The sequence below is a fragment of the Saccoglossus kowalevskii genome, chromosome 3, assembly GCF_978046115.1.
Source record: "Saccoglossus kowalevskii chromosome 3, keSacKowa6.1, whole genome shotgun sequence".
Taxonomy (NCBI): Eukaryota; Metazoa; Hemichordata; class Enteropneusta; family Harrimaniidae; genus Saccoglossus; species Saccoglossus kowalevskii.
In genome coordinates, this window is record NC_140643.1 from 4535272 (window position 1) to 4556257 (window position 20986).

Consider the following 20986-nt stretch of genomic DNA (forward strand, 5'->3'; position numbering starts at 1 on the left):
TGATGCGTGTGTGAAGTGTTCTATTAAACAGTCGCATATAGGTCACTCAATATTAATTTAGCATTTTTTTTTGCTCATCTTTTAATTTTTTTTTTGGCCATTGAGAATATTGACAATTGTTGCACTTTATTTATCTTTTAAAACTGCAGACTCGTTTGGTTGTAGCTGAACTAAAAATAATTAAAATATTTCATAAGATTTCTTGGACTTTTACAGCGAATCTTTTTTGAAAAATTGTGATTTTTGAGCAATTCATCATTTAGGTTTGGAAGTGTATGGTGAAACAAATAGGTAGGTATGAATTGGCACTTATAATTTATTTTTTTTGAAATATTTTAATATGGAAATAGTTTCAAACATTTTTACTAGGTCAAAAAAATAACACTTATTCTAATAAATGCGTTTGCCCGGTTTAACCTGATTGACAATAGTAAACAGTGCAGATTGTTTGTTTTTTTGGATAACTCTATTTACATTGGGTTAGCATCCAACTATAAAATATGCGATAATTTACATAATCTTTAAATTAAAACTTGTTCTATCTGTGCATTACAAATACATGCAAGCCAACAATTGCATTCAAAGTAAACTGGATTGAGACTTATTTTGACCATACACTCAACATTGGTATGGGTAGTTTATTCACTGCCATCGGTAAATCTGTTGTATAGATTTCACTTTTCGAACTATAGTTGGCGCTGTTAACTTTGTACTCCATCACATGGAAGTGGGCAATGCACGAAAAGGTATGTACCAAGATTACTAGGACTTTTTTTAGTCAAAATTATGTATTGTAAATAGTTTCTATCAATTTCTTTACGTTAGCATAGATGACAGGACTATTCATATTCAATAGACATTCATACTTAACCCAAATTGGGTATCCAGATATAACCCCCGCAAATACAAGAGAAAAAAAACATGCTAAAAAAATTCCTGGCAAAAAAGTAATGACGAAACAAATATTGATAATATCAAAGCCACGTTTATTTGATTTCTCCACACATATTAACAAGTGGTTCAATTAGTGTTGAATAATCTAAACTTTTTTCACATAAAGACGACAACCTCAGAATTGAAAGTCGTTTAATTTCATGCATTTGACTGATCCAACAAAATATTCACTTTCATGGTAATTCGTACTTCTGTAGTTTGAGAAACTTGCCAGCGAGGGCGCTACTACACTGAGAGAATAGTGTGCAACATTGAGCATCCGTGAACATGGCATAATATATTCCTTGGCACCAATTAAAATATCCTCAGATAGGGAAGAGATGCTAATGTATTCAAAGCAAGAGTGAAACCACCTTACACGAGTCACTGCAAAGCTTTGAAAACCAAAAAGTCCTAAGAAATATAAAGTCGACTGAAACATTCAAATTTAAAAAAAAAAATCATGCAATATCTATCCACTTGGAAACCATTTGATCCATACAAATTTTTCAGAAAAACTGTTCTACACAAATGCAGCACAAAGACATTGCTTCTCAACAACAAAAGCATCTTGCATAAATGCTTCCTCTTTGTAATGAGTTCTTGATACGTCAATGTAGAACTTTTTGCTGGTACATAGTTTACATTTTACAAAAGTAGTATTGGCTAAAATGGCATTAAGATCTAACAAGCTAAGAGAGATTGTAACACGCATGACTGGCAGAATTGCCAGATCTTGTGACACCAACTCGCAAGGTGAATCACTCAGTAACGAGATTCAGAGATCAGTAGAAGGCAGAGAGTAGACTTCTCTACTGCCCCTCCCATGTGAAACAATGGCAGTATTGTCAGTAACAAGACAAAGTATAAACTAAATTCACACAAATAATGATTGCAAATTATGACAGTAAAGCAGATCAAAAATTGCAAAATTTGAGAAGAAGGTTTATGTACATTTTCAAGAAAAGAAAATTCAATATCTCAGCAAAGAGACTGGCATAGTCTATCCACGCTCTGTGCCTCCCACTAATCACTTTGCAGATCTCCTTTCTTTTTTTTTTTTCAGTGTTTTACAGTAATAAATAAATGTATAGCAGAGTATGGTGTTTTACTGTGAAAGTTCATTGGAAAGCCAGTCCAATCCTTCGTACAGACCTTGACCTTGTGTTGCACAAGCACTCTGTATATACCACTGAAAAGAAAATCAAACTTAATTAAACCCAACTTAAAAAAGACAATTACACTAACATTACTACTTGATAAAATTTCTTGCATTGCATTAGTTGAACCATATAAAACTAGGTTATTGTATTATCAAATAACTAATCAACTGTAATAATTCAAACACTCAAACAAATATAAATTTCATTTCATTTTTTCTGATAATGTATCACGAAAACTAATTATTATTTATTCATGGTGCAATGAATGAAAGGATTGTATTATTCAATGCAAGTGTAAAACTAATATGGCCTTGGATACTAGTTTGTGACATGCTTCAAGACCCCATAATGTCCAATGTATGTACCAAGTTTTAACAAAATCTGTCCACACATGACAGATCCAGTTCCGGAAAGACAGAAATGCTTCATTTTTAGTACAAAAATGACCGCCATTCAACAATCTTGAAATGAATCATGAAATGAATTAGCTTGCACATGTCTCCCAAGATATGTAATGTATTTATGAAGTTTAAATGTGATTGGACCAGGAATGCCCAAGATGCAGCGGCTCAGATGCAGACACATGGAGGTCAAAACAACTTGTTTTTGAACTGCGTCCAAACTGCGATTATAAATATGGCTAGTTATGGCTAATTTTTTCTATTCAAGCGTTTTCAGATTGAATGATGTTTAGACCTCAATTATAACATAATAGTACATGTAAATATATCAATCTACTATTTTTACACCTCAGAATGATTGACAGACAAAAGCTGATGTGGTGGAAAAGTGGTGGAATCACAATAGATCAATGGTGGGGAAGTGCAATTGTTCCTGGTTGTTACAAATTGTGATCAGAGGACCATATCAACTCTTTGAACACCAAACATTTGGTGCAACATTTTTTAAATTGCGCATGTTTTGATAATTTTAAACCAAGTGAAAACAATTGGCTACAGGTCACTATGGCTGCATGTTTTGATAATTTTAAACCAAGTGAAAACAATTGGCTACAGGTCACTATGGCTGCGCGTTTTGATCAAAAATCGCAAAAAAGGTGACAAAAGTGGTGTTGAAAGAATTAACATACTTTTCAGTTAATAAGATGTATTGATTCACTGCTTTACCTTTTTGTTCCTAAGTTCATTGAGACCCAATTTTTCTGTAACTTCTGATACTGGCATTGCATTAGGTAAATCCTGTTTGTTGGCAAATACTAGTAAGACTGAATCTCGAAGTTCGTCCTCTTGAAGCTGAGAAATAAATACAAATTGTAGACAAGTATTTTAAAAACAAGACGTTTAAGGATGAGAGGCATGTTTGTTTTAAACCTATATTTCTCATTACATTGTAACTCCTACCATTATAGCCCAACTATAATAGACATGACAGGGGATGCAAAATATCAAGAATAGTGCATTTAGTATTTTAATTCAGCCATCAGACGAGAGTGAAAACATTTTTTTATTTTGTTGGTAAATAAAAGTATAGAACAAGTTTCAAATAAAAATAAACAAGATCACATTGGTTTACGGAGCAAACATTTACAGTAGTGTAAATTGGTCACAGGCAAATGACATACTTGATTTTGAGCTGTTAAAAATGATTACGACATTTATTAAAATATGCATGTAAAAAGTGTATTTCATTGCATAAAAATCAAGATTGGTACAGTAGTTTGGTTCCTGCTTTTATGAGAAAACTCGCATTAATTTCAGAGTGCATGGTGGGTGAACGTATGAAACATGGCTCGTATTTTTTCTATTCTGTTATTCACTCAGAATGAACCCCAATGCTTCAATATTGAAGTAATCCATATTTCTTTTGAGGAGTAGTTTTCAAAACGCCAAAAATTTGATCGTCAAGTCGTGAAACCTAGGCATAGAACATAGTTTTACTTTTCCGAATAATCGTGTTCATTGAGACTAGCGTGAATGGAGTGTGAACAAGCAAAATATTGTTCAACAAGACTTGTTTGCGAATACTTCCTCCACTCTCAGTTTACCTTTCGAAAATTCTAAATCCGCAGCTTTTTTTGTCAAAGTCAGTGTTAACAGATCACATTTTAACATCACAGTAATTCACTTCCACATTGCGTTGAAAAAATTACTTCGTACTTCGTCTGTACGACACAGCATTTTGATTGGTTAACGAAAGACTTTTTAGGTCAAAGAAAGTTTGATAATCTTGCCTTCAACTGTTTTTCCACAGACCCTAACCCATTTTTGCACCGTAAAATCGGACGGTATTTAAACTGTATTGTAATAAAATGTGTGTATTTTTATGAACATGTTAACTTTGTTTCTTCATTGTAAAAAGTGTCATGGTAATCAATGACGACCGATCATTTCTCCTTTTCCCCCTCAAAAAAAGTAATAGATCACCAAGACCGGTGCTGTGAATTAACAAGCAGCCTATCGGCTGAGATAGCTCCGCTGTTAGCAATGCACATTTCAATTAAAGAACTGAAGACATCATTAGAAAATGAACAATATGAATAGTATCAAAGCAATCGGACTTACAGTTTTTAACAAGAAGTCGAAAATATCACTTTTTACCAAAAATTACAAAAATATTCACCAAAATAAATTAATTAGAGAATTGAAGACATCATCACAAAACGAACAAATCTGAGAGAGGTCCACATGTAGTATCTATATATGTAATATCAAAGCAATCGGACTTACAGTTTTCAACAAGAAGTCGAAAATATCACTTTTTACCAAAAATGACAAAAATATTCACCAAAATTAGAGAATTGAAGATATCATCACAAAATGAACAAATCTGAGAGAGGTCCACATGTAGTACCTATATATGTAATATCAAAGCAATCGGACTTGCGGTTTTTAACAAGAAGTCAAAAATATCACTTTTTACCAAAAATGACAAAAATATTCACCAAAATTAGAGAATTGAAGATATCATCACGAAATAAACAAATCTGAGAAAGGTCCACATGTAGTACCTACATGTATATATGTAGTATCAAAGCAATTGGACTTGCGGTTTTTAACAAGAAGTCGAAAATATCACTTTTCACCAAAAAATGACAAAAATATTCACCAAAAATAGAGAATTAAAGATATCATTACAAAATGAACAAATCTGAGAGAGGTCCACATGTAGTACCTATAATGTAATATCAAAGCATTTGCACTTGCGGTTTTTTACAAGAAGTCAAAAATATCAGTTTTTACCAAAAATGACAAAAATATTCACCAAAATTAGAGAATTAAAGATATCATTACAAAATGAACAAATCTGAGAGAGGTCCACATGTAGTACCTATATATGTAATATCAAAGCAATTGCACTTGTGGTTTTTAACAAGAAGTCGAAAATATCAGTTTTTACCAAAAATGACAAAAATATTCACCAAAATTAGAGAATTGAAGATATCATCACGAAATGAACAAATCTGAGAGAGGTCCACATGTAGTACCTATATATGTAATATCAAAGCAATTGCACTTGCGGTTTTTAACAAGTCGAAAATATCAGTTTTTACCAAAAATGACAAAAATATTCACCAAAATTAGAGAATTAAAGATATCAACATGAAATGAACAAACCTAAGAGAGGTCTACCCAAGGTACATATACACCAAGTATCAAAGCATTTAGGCTTGTAGTTTTCAAGAAGAAGTCGAAAAAGTAAAACATTGACACGGACGACGGACAATCACTCATATGATAAGCTCCGCTCGACAAAGTCGACAGCGGAGCTAAAAAGTAATTTGGATAATTCTTCGTGGATAGGAAGATGGTTACAATTTTAAACCCCCCAAAAATTATCTTTTCTGAGGCGGTCCTCGAGTATAAGCCTACCCCCTAATTTTCCCAATTATACATGTTCAGGCCCCTAGGCTTAAGATCGGGGAAGTACGGTAATATATTGCTAAAAGCAATGTAAAGTCTGCCTGACACTCAATTTACAGTAAATAGTTATTAAAAGGATATCTAATGCTGAATTGATAGCAATATGTCAGTCCATCTATGCTCACCATTTTATTAAGTTCATCCTGGGCTTCTGAGGCACGTTCCCTATCATTGCTGTCTACAACAAAAATCAGACCCTGAAATAAACAAGTCATTGTAAATAACATTAGTTACTTAATATTCTCTATGTCTGAGAAGGAAAGCAATATTGATACTAAATTTAGGCAAACATTGGCAAGCATATTACTATTCAACTATTACTGGTGTCTGTGTGTTGGTCTGCAATAAAAGATTAATGGAAACAAATTCATGGTAAAGAAGTTATAGGAAATAATAGTGAGTTATAGTGTTATTAGGTTCAATTGTCTGCCATGTTTTAGAATGCATAGGTATCATTTTAGTCATTGTCAAGAGTTTCGCTGAATATGACTGGCTGTTTCTAGGAACCTGTGCATGATTGTATTAGGAAAAGCGCTAAGAATTCATTAAGGCCCCCTTAACCAATTTTGTAACCAATTAGAAAAACATTAAGTAAGCTACTCAATTAGACCCTACCGTTAAAATCCTATTATAAACCGCACACCTAATAGTAACCGCACCCCCGATTTCGGCTTCAGTGTTAAAGAGTTCTCAACAAAAATTGAAAACATGAAAAGTACCAATTACTAACCGCACCCCTAATTCAACAAGACCGTGACCGACTTTGTTTCAACCAGCTGGTACATTGTTCCTAATTATATTCATTTGTTTCGACAACGTGCCTAAAAATATTAACACCTTTTTATTGTTCAGTAGTGTTAGGAAGTCAAACACTCAGTGAAACTGCTTTTGTTCTTGAACAACTTTTGTCAATACTGCTTATGAATACGTCAATGTGTCGCAAGTTTTCGACAATGAGCTCACCAAAAAACTGTTAAATTATTTTTCAATGCTCAGTTTATCTCTCGAAAACAATTAATTTCTTGATTTAAAAAAAAAGTCATGTCGTTTTCCCATGGAAATCAAAGCCAAAAGATCGAACTACATTATCGGTAAATCGCTTCCGGGTTTCGTTTACCATGAAGTCGGTGACCTGTCATATTTAAATGAACTAAGGTAATTTGAACACGTGGGCACCATCCAGCATTTTGATTGGTTAATTAGCGACTTGACCTACCCGGTCAAGTAATGTCTCGTGTGCATTCAAACTACATAGCGGAAGTTGTGTCGCATCGATCGTTTACATGTGATCGAAATAATTCGCTTACGGTGAAACTAAGTTGAATTTTACTTGCATTTGATAACAATTCAACGAATTTATTTTTCGTGCGTTATTATAATCACTACTGAGTAATAATCAACAATTTCAACAGTTCGAAAACAAGTAAGTTATTCACTTGTGAGCCGAAGCATGGCCGGATTGCGTTACCGTACCCACGGTACTGTACTTTTTTAGTGCCGTACCATGATCATTTTCTACTAAGCAAGGCATTAATGTTTGTTTTTATTTGAAACTCCTGTCAAAATATACTTTCCGTTACGAAGAAAATAAACAAGCAGCCTATCGGCTGAGATAGCTCCGCTGTTAGCAATGCACATTTCAATTAAAGAACTGAAGACATCATTAGAAAATGAACAATATGAATAGTATCAAAGCAATCGGACTTACAGTTTTCAACAAGAAGTCGAAAATATCACTTTTTACCAAAAATGACAAAAATATTCACCAAAATTAGAGAATTGAAGATATCATCACAAAATGAACAAATCTGAGAGAGGTCCACATGTAGTACCTATATATGTAATATCAAAGCAATCGGACTTGCGGTTTTTAACAAGAAGTCAAAAATATCACTTTTTACCAAAAATGACAAAAATATTCACCAAAATTAGAGAATTGAAGATATCATCACGAAATAAACAAATCTGAGAGAGGTCCACATGTAGTACCTATATATGTAGTATCAAAGCAATTGGACTTGCGGTTTTTAACAAGAAGTCGAAAATATCACTTTTCACCAAAAATTGACAAAAATATTCACCAAAAATAGAGAATTAAAGATATCATTACAAAATGAACAAATCTGAGAGGTCCACATGTAGTACCTATATATGTAATATCAAAGCATTTGCACTTGCGGTTTTTTACAAGAAGTCGAAAATATCAGTTTTTACCAAAAATGACAAAAATATTCACCAAAATTAGAGAATTAAAGATATCATTACAAAATGAACAAATCTGAGAGAGGTCCACATGTAGTACCTATATATGTAATATCAAAGCAATTGCACTTGTGGTTTTTAACAAGAAGTCGAAAATATCAGTTTTTACCAAAAATGACAAAAATATTCACCAAAATTAGAGAATTAAAGATATCATTACAAAATGAACAAATCTGAGAGAGGTCCACATGTAGTACCTATATATGTAATGTCAAAGCAATTGCACTTGCGGTTTTTAACAAGAAGTCGAAAATATCAGTTTTTACCAAAAATGACAAAAATATTCACCAAAATTAGAGAATTGAAGATATCATCACGAAATGAACAAATCTGTGAGAGGTCCACATGTAGTACCTATATATGTAATATCAAAGCAATTGCACTTGTGGTTTTTAACAAGAAGTCGAAAATATCAGTTTTTACCAAAAATGACAAAAATATTCACCAAAATTAGAGAATTAAAGATATCATTACAAAATGAACAAATCTGAGAGAGGTCCACATGTAGTACCTATATATGTAATGTCAAAGCAATTGCACTTGCGGTTTTTAACAAGAAGTCGAAAATATCAGTTTTTACCAAAAATGACAAAAATATTCACCAAAATTAGAGAATTGAAGATATCATCACAAAATGAACAAATCTGTGAGAGGTCCCAGGGTTCTCCACGAGGGGTTTTTACAGGGCGCCGCGCCCTGTTATCTGAAATTGGCGCCCTGTTTAAATTGTCAGCGCCCTGTTATATTTCCTGTGCGCCCTGCATGGTCCCATACAAAGATTTGTTTACAAAACAGGCCAACACTCATTGTCTTCCGATGATGATTCATCGTGCTCAGGGTAACTGGTTCATTGTTTTAAGGTGCAACTGTGAAAATTCCGGTTTGTTATCGTAGCAGGTCACCGTGATGTGATAACACCACCAAACAAAAAGTTACAAGTTTTTTCAACACGATTAAAAATGAACATGTGGCCCAGAAAAGTGCATTACCGTACCCATATTTTTACTGCCAGGGTGACGTCAAATATATAAAATCGTTATCGGTAAAACCATTCGTTAAACATAAGGTCTATGGTTAAAACCAAGTTCACGCCGTGACGAGGTAGCGGCAACATCGTCATCGCCGAGTGGAACAAAGGCAGCAACCGGGCAGCTATGCACTTGCATGATCGGTAAACGACCAGCGCAGCCGACGTACCATCACAGACATTGCTGATCACCAAGAAGTCCACACGAATGCTTGCTTGAACATGTAAATGTTTACATTTAAATGTCACTATTTAAAGTTGAATTTTCTTTAAATCACGATTTAAAAACCCCGGTGAAACGGCCATGCTTTCAACTCGCATCATAAGTGGAAGAAATAAATTTACTTGTGTTCTTTTGGAACAAATATTTTGATTGGTTGTTTTTCGCGTCAATGCGTGGCTTTGGCCAATCAAAAGCATCGTTACATAGTATCAGGGTGCACACAGTAAAATAAACTGTTTCCGGGTCATAGCTGTTTTCAACGAAGCAGACATCAACAAACTTTCGATTCGAATGAAAATTATTCTTTTAAATATGTATTTTGTTTTTTTATACCTAATACTATTATTTTTGATAGTAACTGTTAACTGCAGATCGAAAATCTTCTATTGTGTACATTTTATTTCGTTTGATCACGTTGGTTTTTGGTGCCATTCATGCAAGTTTTTTAATGAACCAATTACGAACGTTTGTGCGACATATATTTTATTTTGCTTCGTCTAAATAAATATAAATCATAAATATAAATTTTTGCTAATAATTAAATAAAGCATGTATGTATCTATTTGGGAAAATAAATTAACAAACTTGTTACGTTTTTTTCTGGACGCGATCATTACTTGTAAACAACTGATGTCGCCGCTTGAGGAATCGTGCAGCTAAAATCAGCTGATTGTACGTGCTGACGTTTACTTAATAATAGCTCTTCAAAATTCCTATTCATTTTGTAATAATAAATATATATTATGCATATGTAATACTATGTAGATTAATAGATTTTTTGGTTTCCATTTTTCAACATCCTTGCCAATGATGCACGTTACAAATGTGCCACGCCCACTTCACATTGGCGCGCCCTGTTTAATTTTCAAACCGTGGAGAACCCTGGGTCCACATGTAGTACCTATATATGTAATATCAAAGCAATTGCACTTGCGGTTTTTAACAAGAAGTCGAAAATATCAGTTTTTACCAAAAATGACAAAAATATTCACCAAAATTAGAGAATTACAGATATCATTACAAAATGAACAAATCTGAGAGAGGTCCACATGTAGTACCTATATATGTAATATCAAAGCAATTGCACTTGTGGTTTTTAACAAGAAGTCGAAAATATCAGTTTTTACCAAAAATGACAAAAATATTCACCAAAATTAGAGAATTAAAGATATCATTACAAAATGAACAAATCTGAGAGAGGTCCACATGTAGTACCTATATATGTAATGTCAAAGCAATTGCACTTGCGGTTTTTAACAAGAAGTCGAAAATATCAGTTTTTACCAAAAATGACAAAAATATTCACCAAAATTAGAGAATTGAAGATATCATCACGAAATGAACAAATCTGTGAGAGGTCCACATGTAGTACCTATATATGTAATATCAAAGCAATTGCACTTGTGGTTTTTAACAAGAAGTCGAAAATATCAGTTTTTACCAAAAATGACAAAAATATTCACCAAAATTAGAGAATTAAAGATATCATTACAAAATGAACAAATCTGAGAGAGGTCCACATGTAGTACCTATATATGTAATGTCAAAGCAATTGCACTTGCGGTTTTTAACAAGAAGTCGAAAATATCAGTTTTTACCAAAAATGACAAAAATATTCACCAAAATTAGAGAATTGAAGATATCATCACGAAATGAACAAATCTGTGAGAGGTCCACATGTAGTACCTATATATGTAATATCAAAGCAATTGCACTTGCGGTTTTTAACAAGAAGTCGAAAATATCAGTTTTTACCAAAAATGACAAAAATATTCACCAAAATTAGAGAATTAAAGATATCAACATGAAATGAACAAACCTAAGAGAGGTCTACCCAAGGTACATATACACCAAGTATCAAAGCATTTAGGCTTGTAGTTTTCAAGAAGAAGTCGAAAAAGTAAAACATTGACACGGACGACGACGACGGACGACGACGACGGACAATCACTCATATGATAAGCTCCGCTCGACAAAGTCGACAGCGGAGCTAAAAAATAAAGCATATTACATTAAATATACCGAGTATTTTTTGAACAGTTTTTTTGTGATGTGACGCTTATCACTCTTCCCTGACATCTAAATTGGAGTTAGCTTATACAGTAAAACCTGTCAAAACCGACCATGACTGGGACTGGGATCTATGGTCGGTTTTCAGAGGGAGTCGGTTTATTCAGGGTGGGCATAACTTCGATTGAAACAACAATTACATGTGCTGTAAACACGGGACAAATGAAAGACACCGGAGTTTGCCTCCGGTGATTATACATGTATTTACATTTATTGTATTGTTTCAATAAAATAATTTACCAAACAAGACAAGAATATTATGATATGTACATGAAATCAATAAACATTAAAATAACTGTTGGAACAGACCGGGTAAGTATCGCGTATCGTAACTGAAGGCGTCCATTTTGAATGACATCACAACGTAAGTTCACGTGAGCTACATGTAATTATTATAATTTATGCAGACAGTTGATTTTGCTGTTAAGTCAATGAATCAAATTACGATGTAAATAAATCATCAAGTTTTCACCGCTTTAAAGAACATCTTTTTTCAACGATTTTGTTCGTTCGAATTATGAAATTTTGGATATCTGTCAAGTAGCTGGAGTCTTTGTTTATTGCGAAGTTTTGTAATCTTGTTAACATGTCTAGCACATCGCCATGCGTCAAGTCACGGTCATCGTGGGGGTCAATAATTTGACTATCGTTGTCTGTAGATTCATGGTTTTCTTTGTCTGCAATAAAATTCTCAACAATCTGTTGCTCCCACTCGCCGTCATACATTGCTTCAGTAGGTATACGTTCATCAAAGTGGAGGTATTCTACAACGCTACACTGTGTTTGCGGCTCTGCAACATGCTAAATAAGGTTTCCGAATTCTTTGTCATCGTCTGCTTCTTCGTCATCATAAATTTTAATCTTGAAACCCCCTTTACGGAAACATTCGAAAGCACAAAATTGTCGATCAGAATCGTTATGGAAAGAAGAAAACTCAATGTTTTGATCGTTGAAGAAGTGATAATGCAGTGTGCTTCACCGCAATTGAAGTTGATGACCCCGATCATTTGTTTATATCCGGGGTCATTACACTGTCCAGACATCACGCGATGCGATGGCGTGTGGTGTGAAAAACTTAATCAGTTGCTATTGTTTTACACGGGACGTTACTTGTAGTGTGAGATTTGATATTGTTTCTGTGACGTTCACGGTAAATTCAACACAATGCACACTTTTTAGGTCGGGCAGACCGGATTACTAGACAGCGGACGTGGTGCAACTGGTCGGATGGTCGATGTATTCAGTGTGAATATTGGACTTGGGGCCGATCAATGCGGTCGGTGTTCGGAGTAGACAGTGGTCGGATTTCACAGGTTGTTTTAACATAGGCGTCTATGGAGAAATTTCGGGACTACATAAATCGGTCGGTTCTGACAGTAGGTCGGTTTATCCAGGGGTCGGTTTTGACAGGTTTTACTGTATTCAAAAGATTGTACGGTGTATTGTTTGTTTTGTGCAAGTGATGTGGGGGAAAAATGACCATGGCCATTTAGTGATTGCAATATGTACCTAATAAAAACCGCACCCCGAACTTGAGCTGTTGATCCCAATTTTTTATTTGATACATTGTAATATAAACCGCCGTTTATAATAGGATTTTAACGGTACATAAAACTATAATAACTAGTTACTTTCATGTTTGGTTGATCAGAATTTGATTGATTTTCGTCAGTTCTCGTTTCTGACGGTAATTCCTATCAAGTACACATTCATCATATCAACATAATCCTTTTACAGCAATCACCATAAAAACTCAACACAAAACATTCTCCGAGGTCATTAACATGCAATGCAATTAGATGAAAAATGACTATGTAATCAATATATAGCATACATGTTACTGAATCTAATAATGAAGATTTACAAGTAGATAACATTATACTTTACCTGAGTGTTCTGGAAGTAATGTCTCCACAGAGGTCTGATTTTGTCTTGACCGCCTACGTCCCACACTGTAAAGCTTATATTTTTGTACTCCACAGTTTCAACATTAAAACCTATAGGAAAGAACATACATGTAGAGGGACATAAGAGTACTGTAAGCTAGACAATGAGGTCCTGTATGTGGCTGTAATCATGAATTATATGGAGAGGGACAACAACAATTAACGCAAGGAATAACTAAATCACAGCCTGTATATAAAAGAAATGAGGTCATCATTAAAATCCTTCTATTTCAAGATACTGGTATATTTAGTGAAAGTGTATATATGAATGGTACAATTATATGTACAATTCTACAGAGAAGACAATGTTAACAAGCCATGCATGGCACAGTCCCTGTTATCAAATTTAAGATATAGTTTTGTTTATAGTAATACATGTATAGCTGGAATATAACCATGTCAGGAATATGATTTTGTTAACATTAAAATGATTGACATTTGTATTTGATCATCAAACAAGTACTTGTCCATATTGAGAGATATTGCTCTGGAACAGCATTCAAAATCAGCCATTTTGAATACATGTATATATATAACATGATGTATAACGAACATATAAAATTTGAATATAATCAGTCAAAGCATTCAAGAAATATGGCTCTAGAAGCCCATTCATTAAAACAAAATGGCCACCAGACAGCCATTTTGAATCCGATCTGAAAAATAAATGATGTGCATCAGGAACCTGTAATGTCTAATATATGTACCAAGTTCGAACAAAATCCATCCAGTAATGCTCGATATTTTATGATTTTTTGGCACAAAAATGACCACCATTCGGCCATTTTGAATAGGATCGTCAAACCAATATATCTGTTTATCTATGACATGATGTATAATGAATATTTAAAATTTGAACATAATCAGTGAAAGCAAGTCAGAGATATGGTACGAGAACCACATTCATTAAAACAAAATGGCCACCAGTCGGCCATTTTGAATCTTATCTGAAAAACAAAATTATTTGCATCAAGGTCCCATAATGTCTAATGTATATACCAAGTTTGAACAAAATCCATCTGTAAACAGCCGAGAAATGCTTGATTTTTAGGATTTTTTAGCACAAAAATGGCCGCCATTCGGCCATCTTGAATCAGATGGTAAAACAAAATGAAGTGCATCAAGGTCCTATAATGTCTAATGTATATACCAAGTTTTAACACAATTCATCAGTAAACAGCCAAGAAATGCATCTGAACAGGGACTAATAATCAGTCAGCAACTTAGCTGGCAATGTTGCTGTTTTGGTGTTTGGAACAATATGGCGATGACAGTAAACAGAGCACCAATTTCAGATAACAGGGCGCAGCGCCCTGCTAAAACCCGTCATGGAGAACCCTGTACACATCCAAGTATCCAAGTAACACTGTTTCCAACAAGTCACATAAATACATGCTGATTTAGACCTAGCCATACGCAGATCTTTAAAATATGGGTAAAGGTCTCATACCTTGGTATACACAGATGTCTACAATATGGGTGAAGGTCTCGTACCTTAGGATACACAGATGTCTACAATATGGGTAAAGGTTTCCTACCTTAGTATATAAAGATCTTTACAATATGGTAAAGTTCTCATACCTTGGTATACACAGATGTCTACAATATGGGTAAAGTTCTCATACCTTGGTATACACAGATGTCTACAATATGGGTGAAGGTCTCATACCTTGGTATACACAGATGTCTACAATATGGTAAAGGTCTCATACCTTGGTATACACAGATGTCTACAATATGGTAAAGGTCTCATACCTCGGTATACACAGATGTCTACAATATGGGGAAAGTTCTCATACCTTGGTATACACAGATGTCTACAATATGGTAAAGGTCTCATACCTCGGTATACACAGATGTCTACAATATGGGGAAAGTTCTCATACCTTGGTATACACAGATGTCTACAATATGGAAAAGTTCTCATACCTTGGTATACACAGATGTCTACAATATGGGTAAAGTTCTCATACCTTGGTATACACAGATGTCTACAATATGGGGAAAGTTCTCATACCTTGGTATACACAGATGTCTACAATATGGAAAAGTTCTCATACCTTGGTATACACAGATGTCTACAATATGGAAAAGTTCTCATACCTTGGGATACACAGATGTCTACAATATGGAAAAGTTCTCATACCTTGGTATACACAGATGTCTACAATATGGGTAAAGTTCTCATACCTTGGTATACACAGATGTCTACAATATGGGTAAAGTTCTCATACCTTGGTATACACAGATGTCTACAATATGGGGAAAGTTCTCATACCTTGGTATACAAAGATTATTTTACAAAAATAATTTGTTTGGTCATTAAACGAGCTATGTTTTGGAATTTTATAAGGTAACTAAATGGTGATGTAACAATTTTAAATTGCATGCATGGACCAATCAGATTTGCTGCTCAGGGGATGTAATAAGGCAAAATATAACATCATATAAGGGGAACCGAACCGCTCAATCCCATTGATTGCACCAAAGAATCATGGGACACTATTGTTTATGTTGTTTACAATGTTAATCTATCTTTTGTTATCCATTGTTATTTTAATCCAGAAAGTAAATTTGTTGTGAGATTAGGCTCAACTGGAAGGTGCTGCTACTGCATGTAATAAATGTAAACAGGCAAGTTTGAAATTGTTTTCTCTAACAAACATGTACATGATATCTTCATTTCAAAGACCAACATAATATAAAATGCCAAATATACTTACCAATTGTTGGTATAGTTGTGACAATTTCACCTAATTTTAGTTTGTATAAAATTGTAGTTTTACCAGCTGCATCAAGACCAACTACAAATAAAAGATAAACAAAATTAAATTAATGATTATTAACACAGTTTTGGGGTCACTAAAATGTTGTATTGTAATTTAGAGGTTCAAAGAGTAAGGTGTGAAGCACTGCATCTGTTGAATTATTGCTAACTTCTTGAACAATGAATGCTAAAGGAACATTATAGTATACAATTGTTGTCATTTTATTTAGCTTTGAACGGAAAAACCTTCATACAAACATGTGAACATTTAACATTAATTTGTTAATACATGCAAGCATAGATTTGTTGATTTCACAGGTGTCGCATCAATTAGCATATCTTGCACCACCTGGTTAGCTATCCAATCAATGATTAATGGTGTCCATGTTGGATATTTTCAGTAGTTTTAGTATATACATGTATTCAAATTTTTTTATCTTGACAGTTTAATTTATTGTATGTAATGTACCAATATTTGTACTTCTACCAGGAATTACAAATTGTGTCAGCATGCAATGTTCACATTTCAAGGAATACGCCTCACTAAAATCTGCACGTTTCTCCCTGGCTTATGATTGTGTCACTACTACAATACTTCACTATTAACCACAACCAAAGCCATGAAATTAATTATAATTAGGGTGTATTAGGTATTATTTTTTCCAGTGTGTTTTGGCTTTCTTGTACATAGCTAAGAACGAAATCAAAGGCCAACAAGATGGGTATTTTTACAATCCTTGAGCTAAAGAGATCCATATACAAAATCAATTTATTTGAGAATGTTCTATTACTGTGGAATACTTTATTTTCGCTGGAATTTATTTTCGCTGAAAAGGCTTTTTGGGCGTTTTGCTTGGAATTTATTTTCACTGATTTTTGATGAGATTAATGTAAAATATAGGAAAAAATGTATATTTACCGGATTTTATTTTCACGGAATCAACCCTTCAGCGAAAATAGCGAAAATAAATTCCAAGCGAAAATAAAGTATTCTACAGTAATTCAATATGACTTTTGCACACATTTGAGTATTTTGAACATGCACATCAAGAATTTTCTTTAAAATTCCACATTATACAAATAAATATTAATAATGACAAGAGGCTTTTCAGGGTTACTTTTAGTCATGATTACTAAAAGTAACAGTGTTGTAGTCCAAGAACGAAGAGCGTCAATCTTGTTGGTCAATACAATCGATGACCACTTCCTGGTTGTACACGTTTCCTAAATATCAATCAATGAACTACAAATTGAGAAGTTGGTAACACAAAATGAATTTACGTAACAAAATAAACGGTACACTTCAACTTATGGAATATAATGCATTCTAAATGAAAATTTTTAGTATAAAATTTATTCCCATTGAGAACGACCGACTTACTGAGTCAGTCGCCGGTAATTGGTCAAAATACACTCACAATATAAGCGATACAAACGCGTTTTCCCCGAACGATTTTAACTCTTCATACAACCTGGGAGCATTTAAGCTTGTTTTATGTGGCCTGTAAATAAATGGTTATCAGAATTGTCGATGTCATCAATATACTAGAAATCATATAAATGCACTCACCCATCAGAATTCTCATCTGTTTCTTTCCGAAGAGACGATTGAATAGATTCGATATTGTGAGACCCATATTTGCGCACTAAAAGGACAATAACAATTAAAACACGGAATCTACGTTGTCGCTGAAATATCACAATATGTGTATGTACAGTAACAGATCGGATGCGGCGACAAAATAGTTGCTTTAGTGAGCGTTTTAGCAGCCGATCTCTGGATACGTTGTTCCTGCCACGTCAGTTTGATGCACGCAGTACAAGATGACGTCACAACATGGCGCCGCTGGTTACCCATGATTCCCAACGTGACAAACCCATTACAGGCACGCTGGGTTAACAAAGTATAACATATAATAACATTTAAAGTCAATGATATGACCAACAAATTAATAATTATATCAAGTTTGTTGATATTATTTGTAACCCTGAGGAGACGCTGAATTGTTCGAGTTACGAACATCGAGTTACCAAGCCCATATTTTCAAGCAGGTTGCTAGTGTTTTTGTTACAATTTTGTAATCTGCATTGAGCAGCGAGATTAGTTGCTAAAAAATCTCCGAAGGCAGTTTGTTAGAAAGGAACTTATTTCCGTCCAAAATATAAATGAAACCTGGTTGTAAAACCGTCATCGTTACATCCGGGTGAGGTAATACTAGTGTATTTTTTGTTACGTAATGCTTCGGATTGTGATATTTTGCCTTCACACGTTTTTTTGTATAATTTCGTGGCTTGTGGTTTCTTATAGTACAGACCTTCGTAATACCTGCACTTCTCTGCAGGATATCAGTAGTTTGAGTGGAAAAAACTATTTGATTTAATTTCGTTTTTCTAAAGTATTGAGTGCTTCTCCCTTCCCTTTTAACCCAATATGTTCTTGACCGAGCTTGAGCTCAATCTGCTACATCACGATATATTTTAGATGAAGTGAAAAAAGCAAGTCTTTCTGTTTCAATGGAAGTAGTAAAAGCACAGGGAGCCCAGGAACTATAATCAACTGTAATACGCAGTCTCTATGAGCGGGGGGGGGGGTATCGGCTGGTATCTAGTGTAAGAAATAGACAAGGGATGAAGGCTCCAGCCAGCTCACATTTTTTAAACTCGAAAAAACAGACGAAAAAAATAAAAAATAAAATCTAAAAAAAATACCAGGTTGAAGAATATTAGTTGCTTCTTCAAATTTCGCCAAAGCCTTACTCACATTTTACCGATATCTGCAGAATAAATCAAGAAAACTATACAAATTTACTCCATTTAGGAATTCCTAACGGTTTGCCCGAACGCACGGCACAGTTGGAGGCGTGGCCTGTTCAGCATTTGTCAACAACCAATCACAAGACTGGTTACGAACCACATCGAGGTCACGACTCGGTTAGCCTTTCGAGTTTAAAAAATGTGAGCTGGCTGGAGCCTTCATCCCTTGTCTATTTCTTACACTAGTTACCAGCCGATACCCCCCCCCCCGCTCATAGAGACTGCGTATCACAGTTGATTATAGTTCCTGGGCTCCCTGTGCTGTCACCATGCAAGGAGTAGTGGTATGAGCTGTCACCATGCTAGGAGTAGTGGTATGAGCTGTCACTATGCTAGGAGTAGTGGTATGAGCTGTCACTATGCAAGGAGTAGTGGTATGAGCTGTCACCATGCTAGGAGTAGTGGTATGAGCTGTCACTATGCTAGGAGTAGTGGTATGAGCTGTCACTATGCTAGGAGTAGTGGTATGAGCTGTCACTATGCAAGGAGTAGTGGTATGAGCTGTCACTATGCTAGGAGTAGTGGTCTGAGCTGTCACTATGCTAAGAGTAGTGGTATGAGCTGTCACTATGCAAGGAGTAGTGGTATGAGCTGTCACTATGCTAGGAGTAGCGGTATGAGCTGTCACCATGCTAGGAGTAGTGGTATGAGCTGTCACTATGCAAGGAGTAGTGGTATGAGCTGTCACTATGCTAGGAGTAGTGGTCTGAGCTGTCACTATGCTAGGAGTAGTGGTATGAGCTGTCACCATGCTAGGAGTAGTGGTATGAGCTGTCACTATGCTAGGAGTAGTGGTATGAGCTGTCACTATGCTAGGAGTAGTGGTATGAGCTGTCACTATGCTAGGAGTAGTGGTATGAGATGTCACCATGCTAGGAGTAGTGGTATGAGCTGTCACTATGCTAGGAGTAGTGGTATGAGCTGTCACTATGCAAGGAGTAGTGGTATGAGCGGTCACCATGCTAGGAACAGTGGTATGAGCTGTCACTATGCTAGGAGTAGTGGTCTGAGCTGTCACCATGCTAGGAGTAGTGGTATGAGCTGTCACCATGCTAGGAGTAGTGGTATGAGCTGTCACTATGCTAGGAGTAGTGGTCTGAGCTGTCACTATACTAGAAGTAGTGGTATGAGCTGTCACTATGCTAGGAGTAGTGGTATGAGCTGTCACTATGCTAGAAGTAGTGGTATGAGCTGTCACCATGCTAGGAGTAGAGGTATGAGCTGTCACTATGCAAGGAGTAGTGGTATGAGCTGTCACCATGCTAGGAGTAGTGGTATGAGCTGTCACTATGCTAGGAGTAGTGGTATGAGCTGTCACTATGCAAGGAGTAGTGGTATGAGCTGTCACCATGCTAGGAGTAGTTGTATGAGCTGTCACTATGCTAGGAGTAGTGGTATGAGCTGTCACTATGCTAGGAGTAGTGGTATGAGCTGTCACTATGCAAGGAGTAGTGGTATGAGCTGTCACTATGCTAGGAGTAGTGGTCTGAGCTGTCACTATGCTAGGAGTAGTGGTATGAGCTGTCACTATGCAAGGAGTAGTGGTATGAGTGGTCACCATGCTAGGAGTAGTGGTATGAGCTGTCACTATGCTAGGAGTAGTGGTCTGAGCTGTCACTATGCAAGGAGTAGTGGTATGAGCGGTCACCATGCTAGGAGTAGTGGTATGAGCTGTCACTATGCTAGGAGTAGTGGTCTGAGCTGTCACCATGCTAGTAGTGGTATGAGCTGTCACTATGCTAGGAGTAGTGGTCTGAGCTGTCACTATGCTAGAAGTAGTGGTATGAGCTGTCACCATGCTAAGAGTAGTATTAGGAGCTGTCACCATGCTAGGAGTAGTGGTATGAGCTGTCACTATGCTAGATGTAGTGGTATGAGCTGTCACCATGCTAAGAGTAGT

General features: G+C 35.4%; 1 protein-coding gene and 1 non-coding gene across 2 annotated transcripts; both read right to left on the minus strand.

Annotated features, from left to right (window-relative positions):
• Window positions 1-965: 965 nt before the first annotated feature.
• On the minus strand, window positions 966-18104 carry LOC100367561 (ADP-ribosylation factor 4). Its single transcript, XM_085496702.1, has 6 exons — window positions 17843-18104; window positions 16229-16309; window positions 13447-13556; window positions 6103-6174; window positions 3224-3349; window positions 966-2125 (listed from the first exon to the last, which is right to left on the minus strand). The coding sequence occupies exons 1-6, from the start codon at window positions 17907-17909 to the stop codon at window positions 2042-2044; spliced, it is 540 nt and encodes a 179-aa protein (XP_085352828.1). The 5' UTR covers window positions 17910-18104; the 3' UTR covers window positions 966-2041.
• LOC144350912 (small nucleolar RNA SNORD49) lies at window positions 13205-13279 on the minus strand. Its single transcript, XR_013420386.1, has one exon. It is a non-coding gene; the product is annotated as a small nucleolar RNA SNORD49 (small nucleolar RNA).
• Window positions 18105-20986: the final 2882 nt, after the last annotated feature.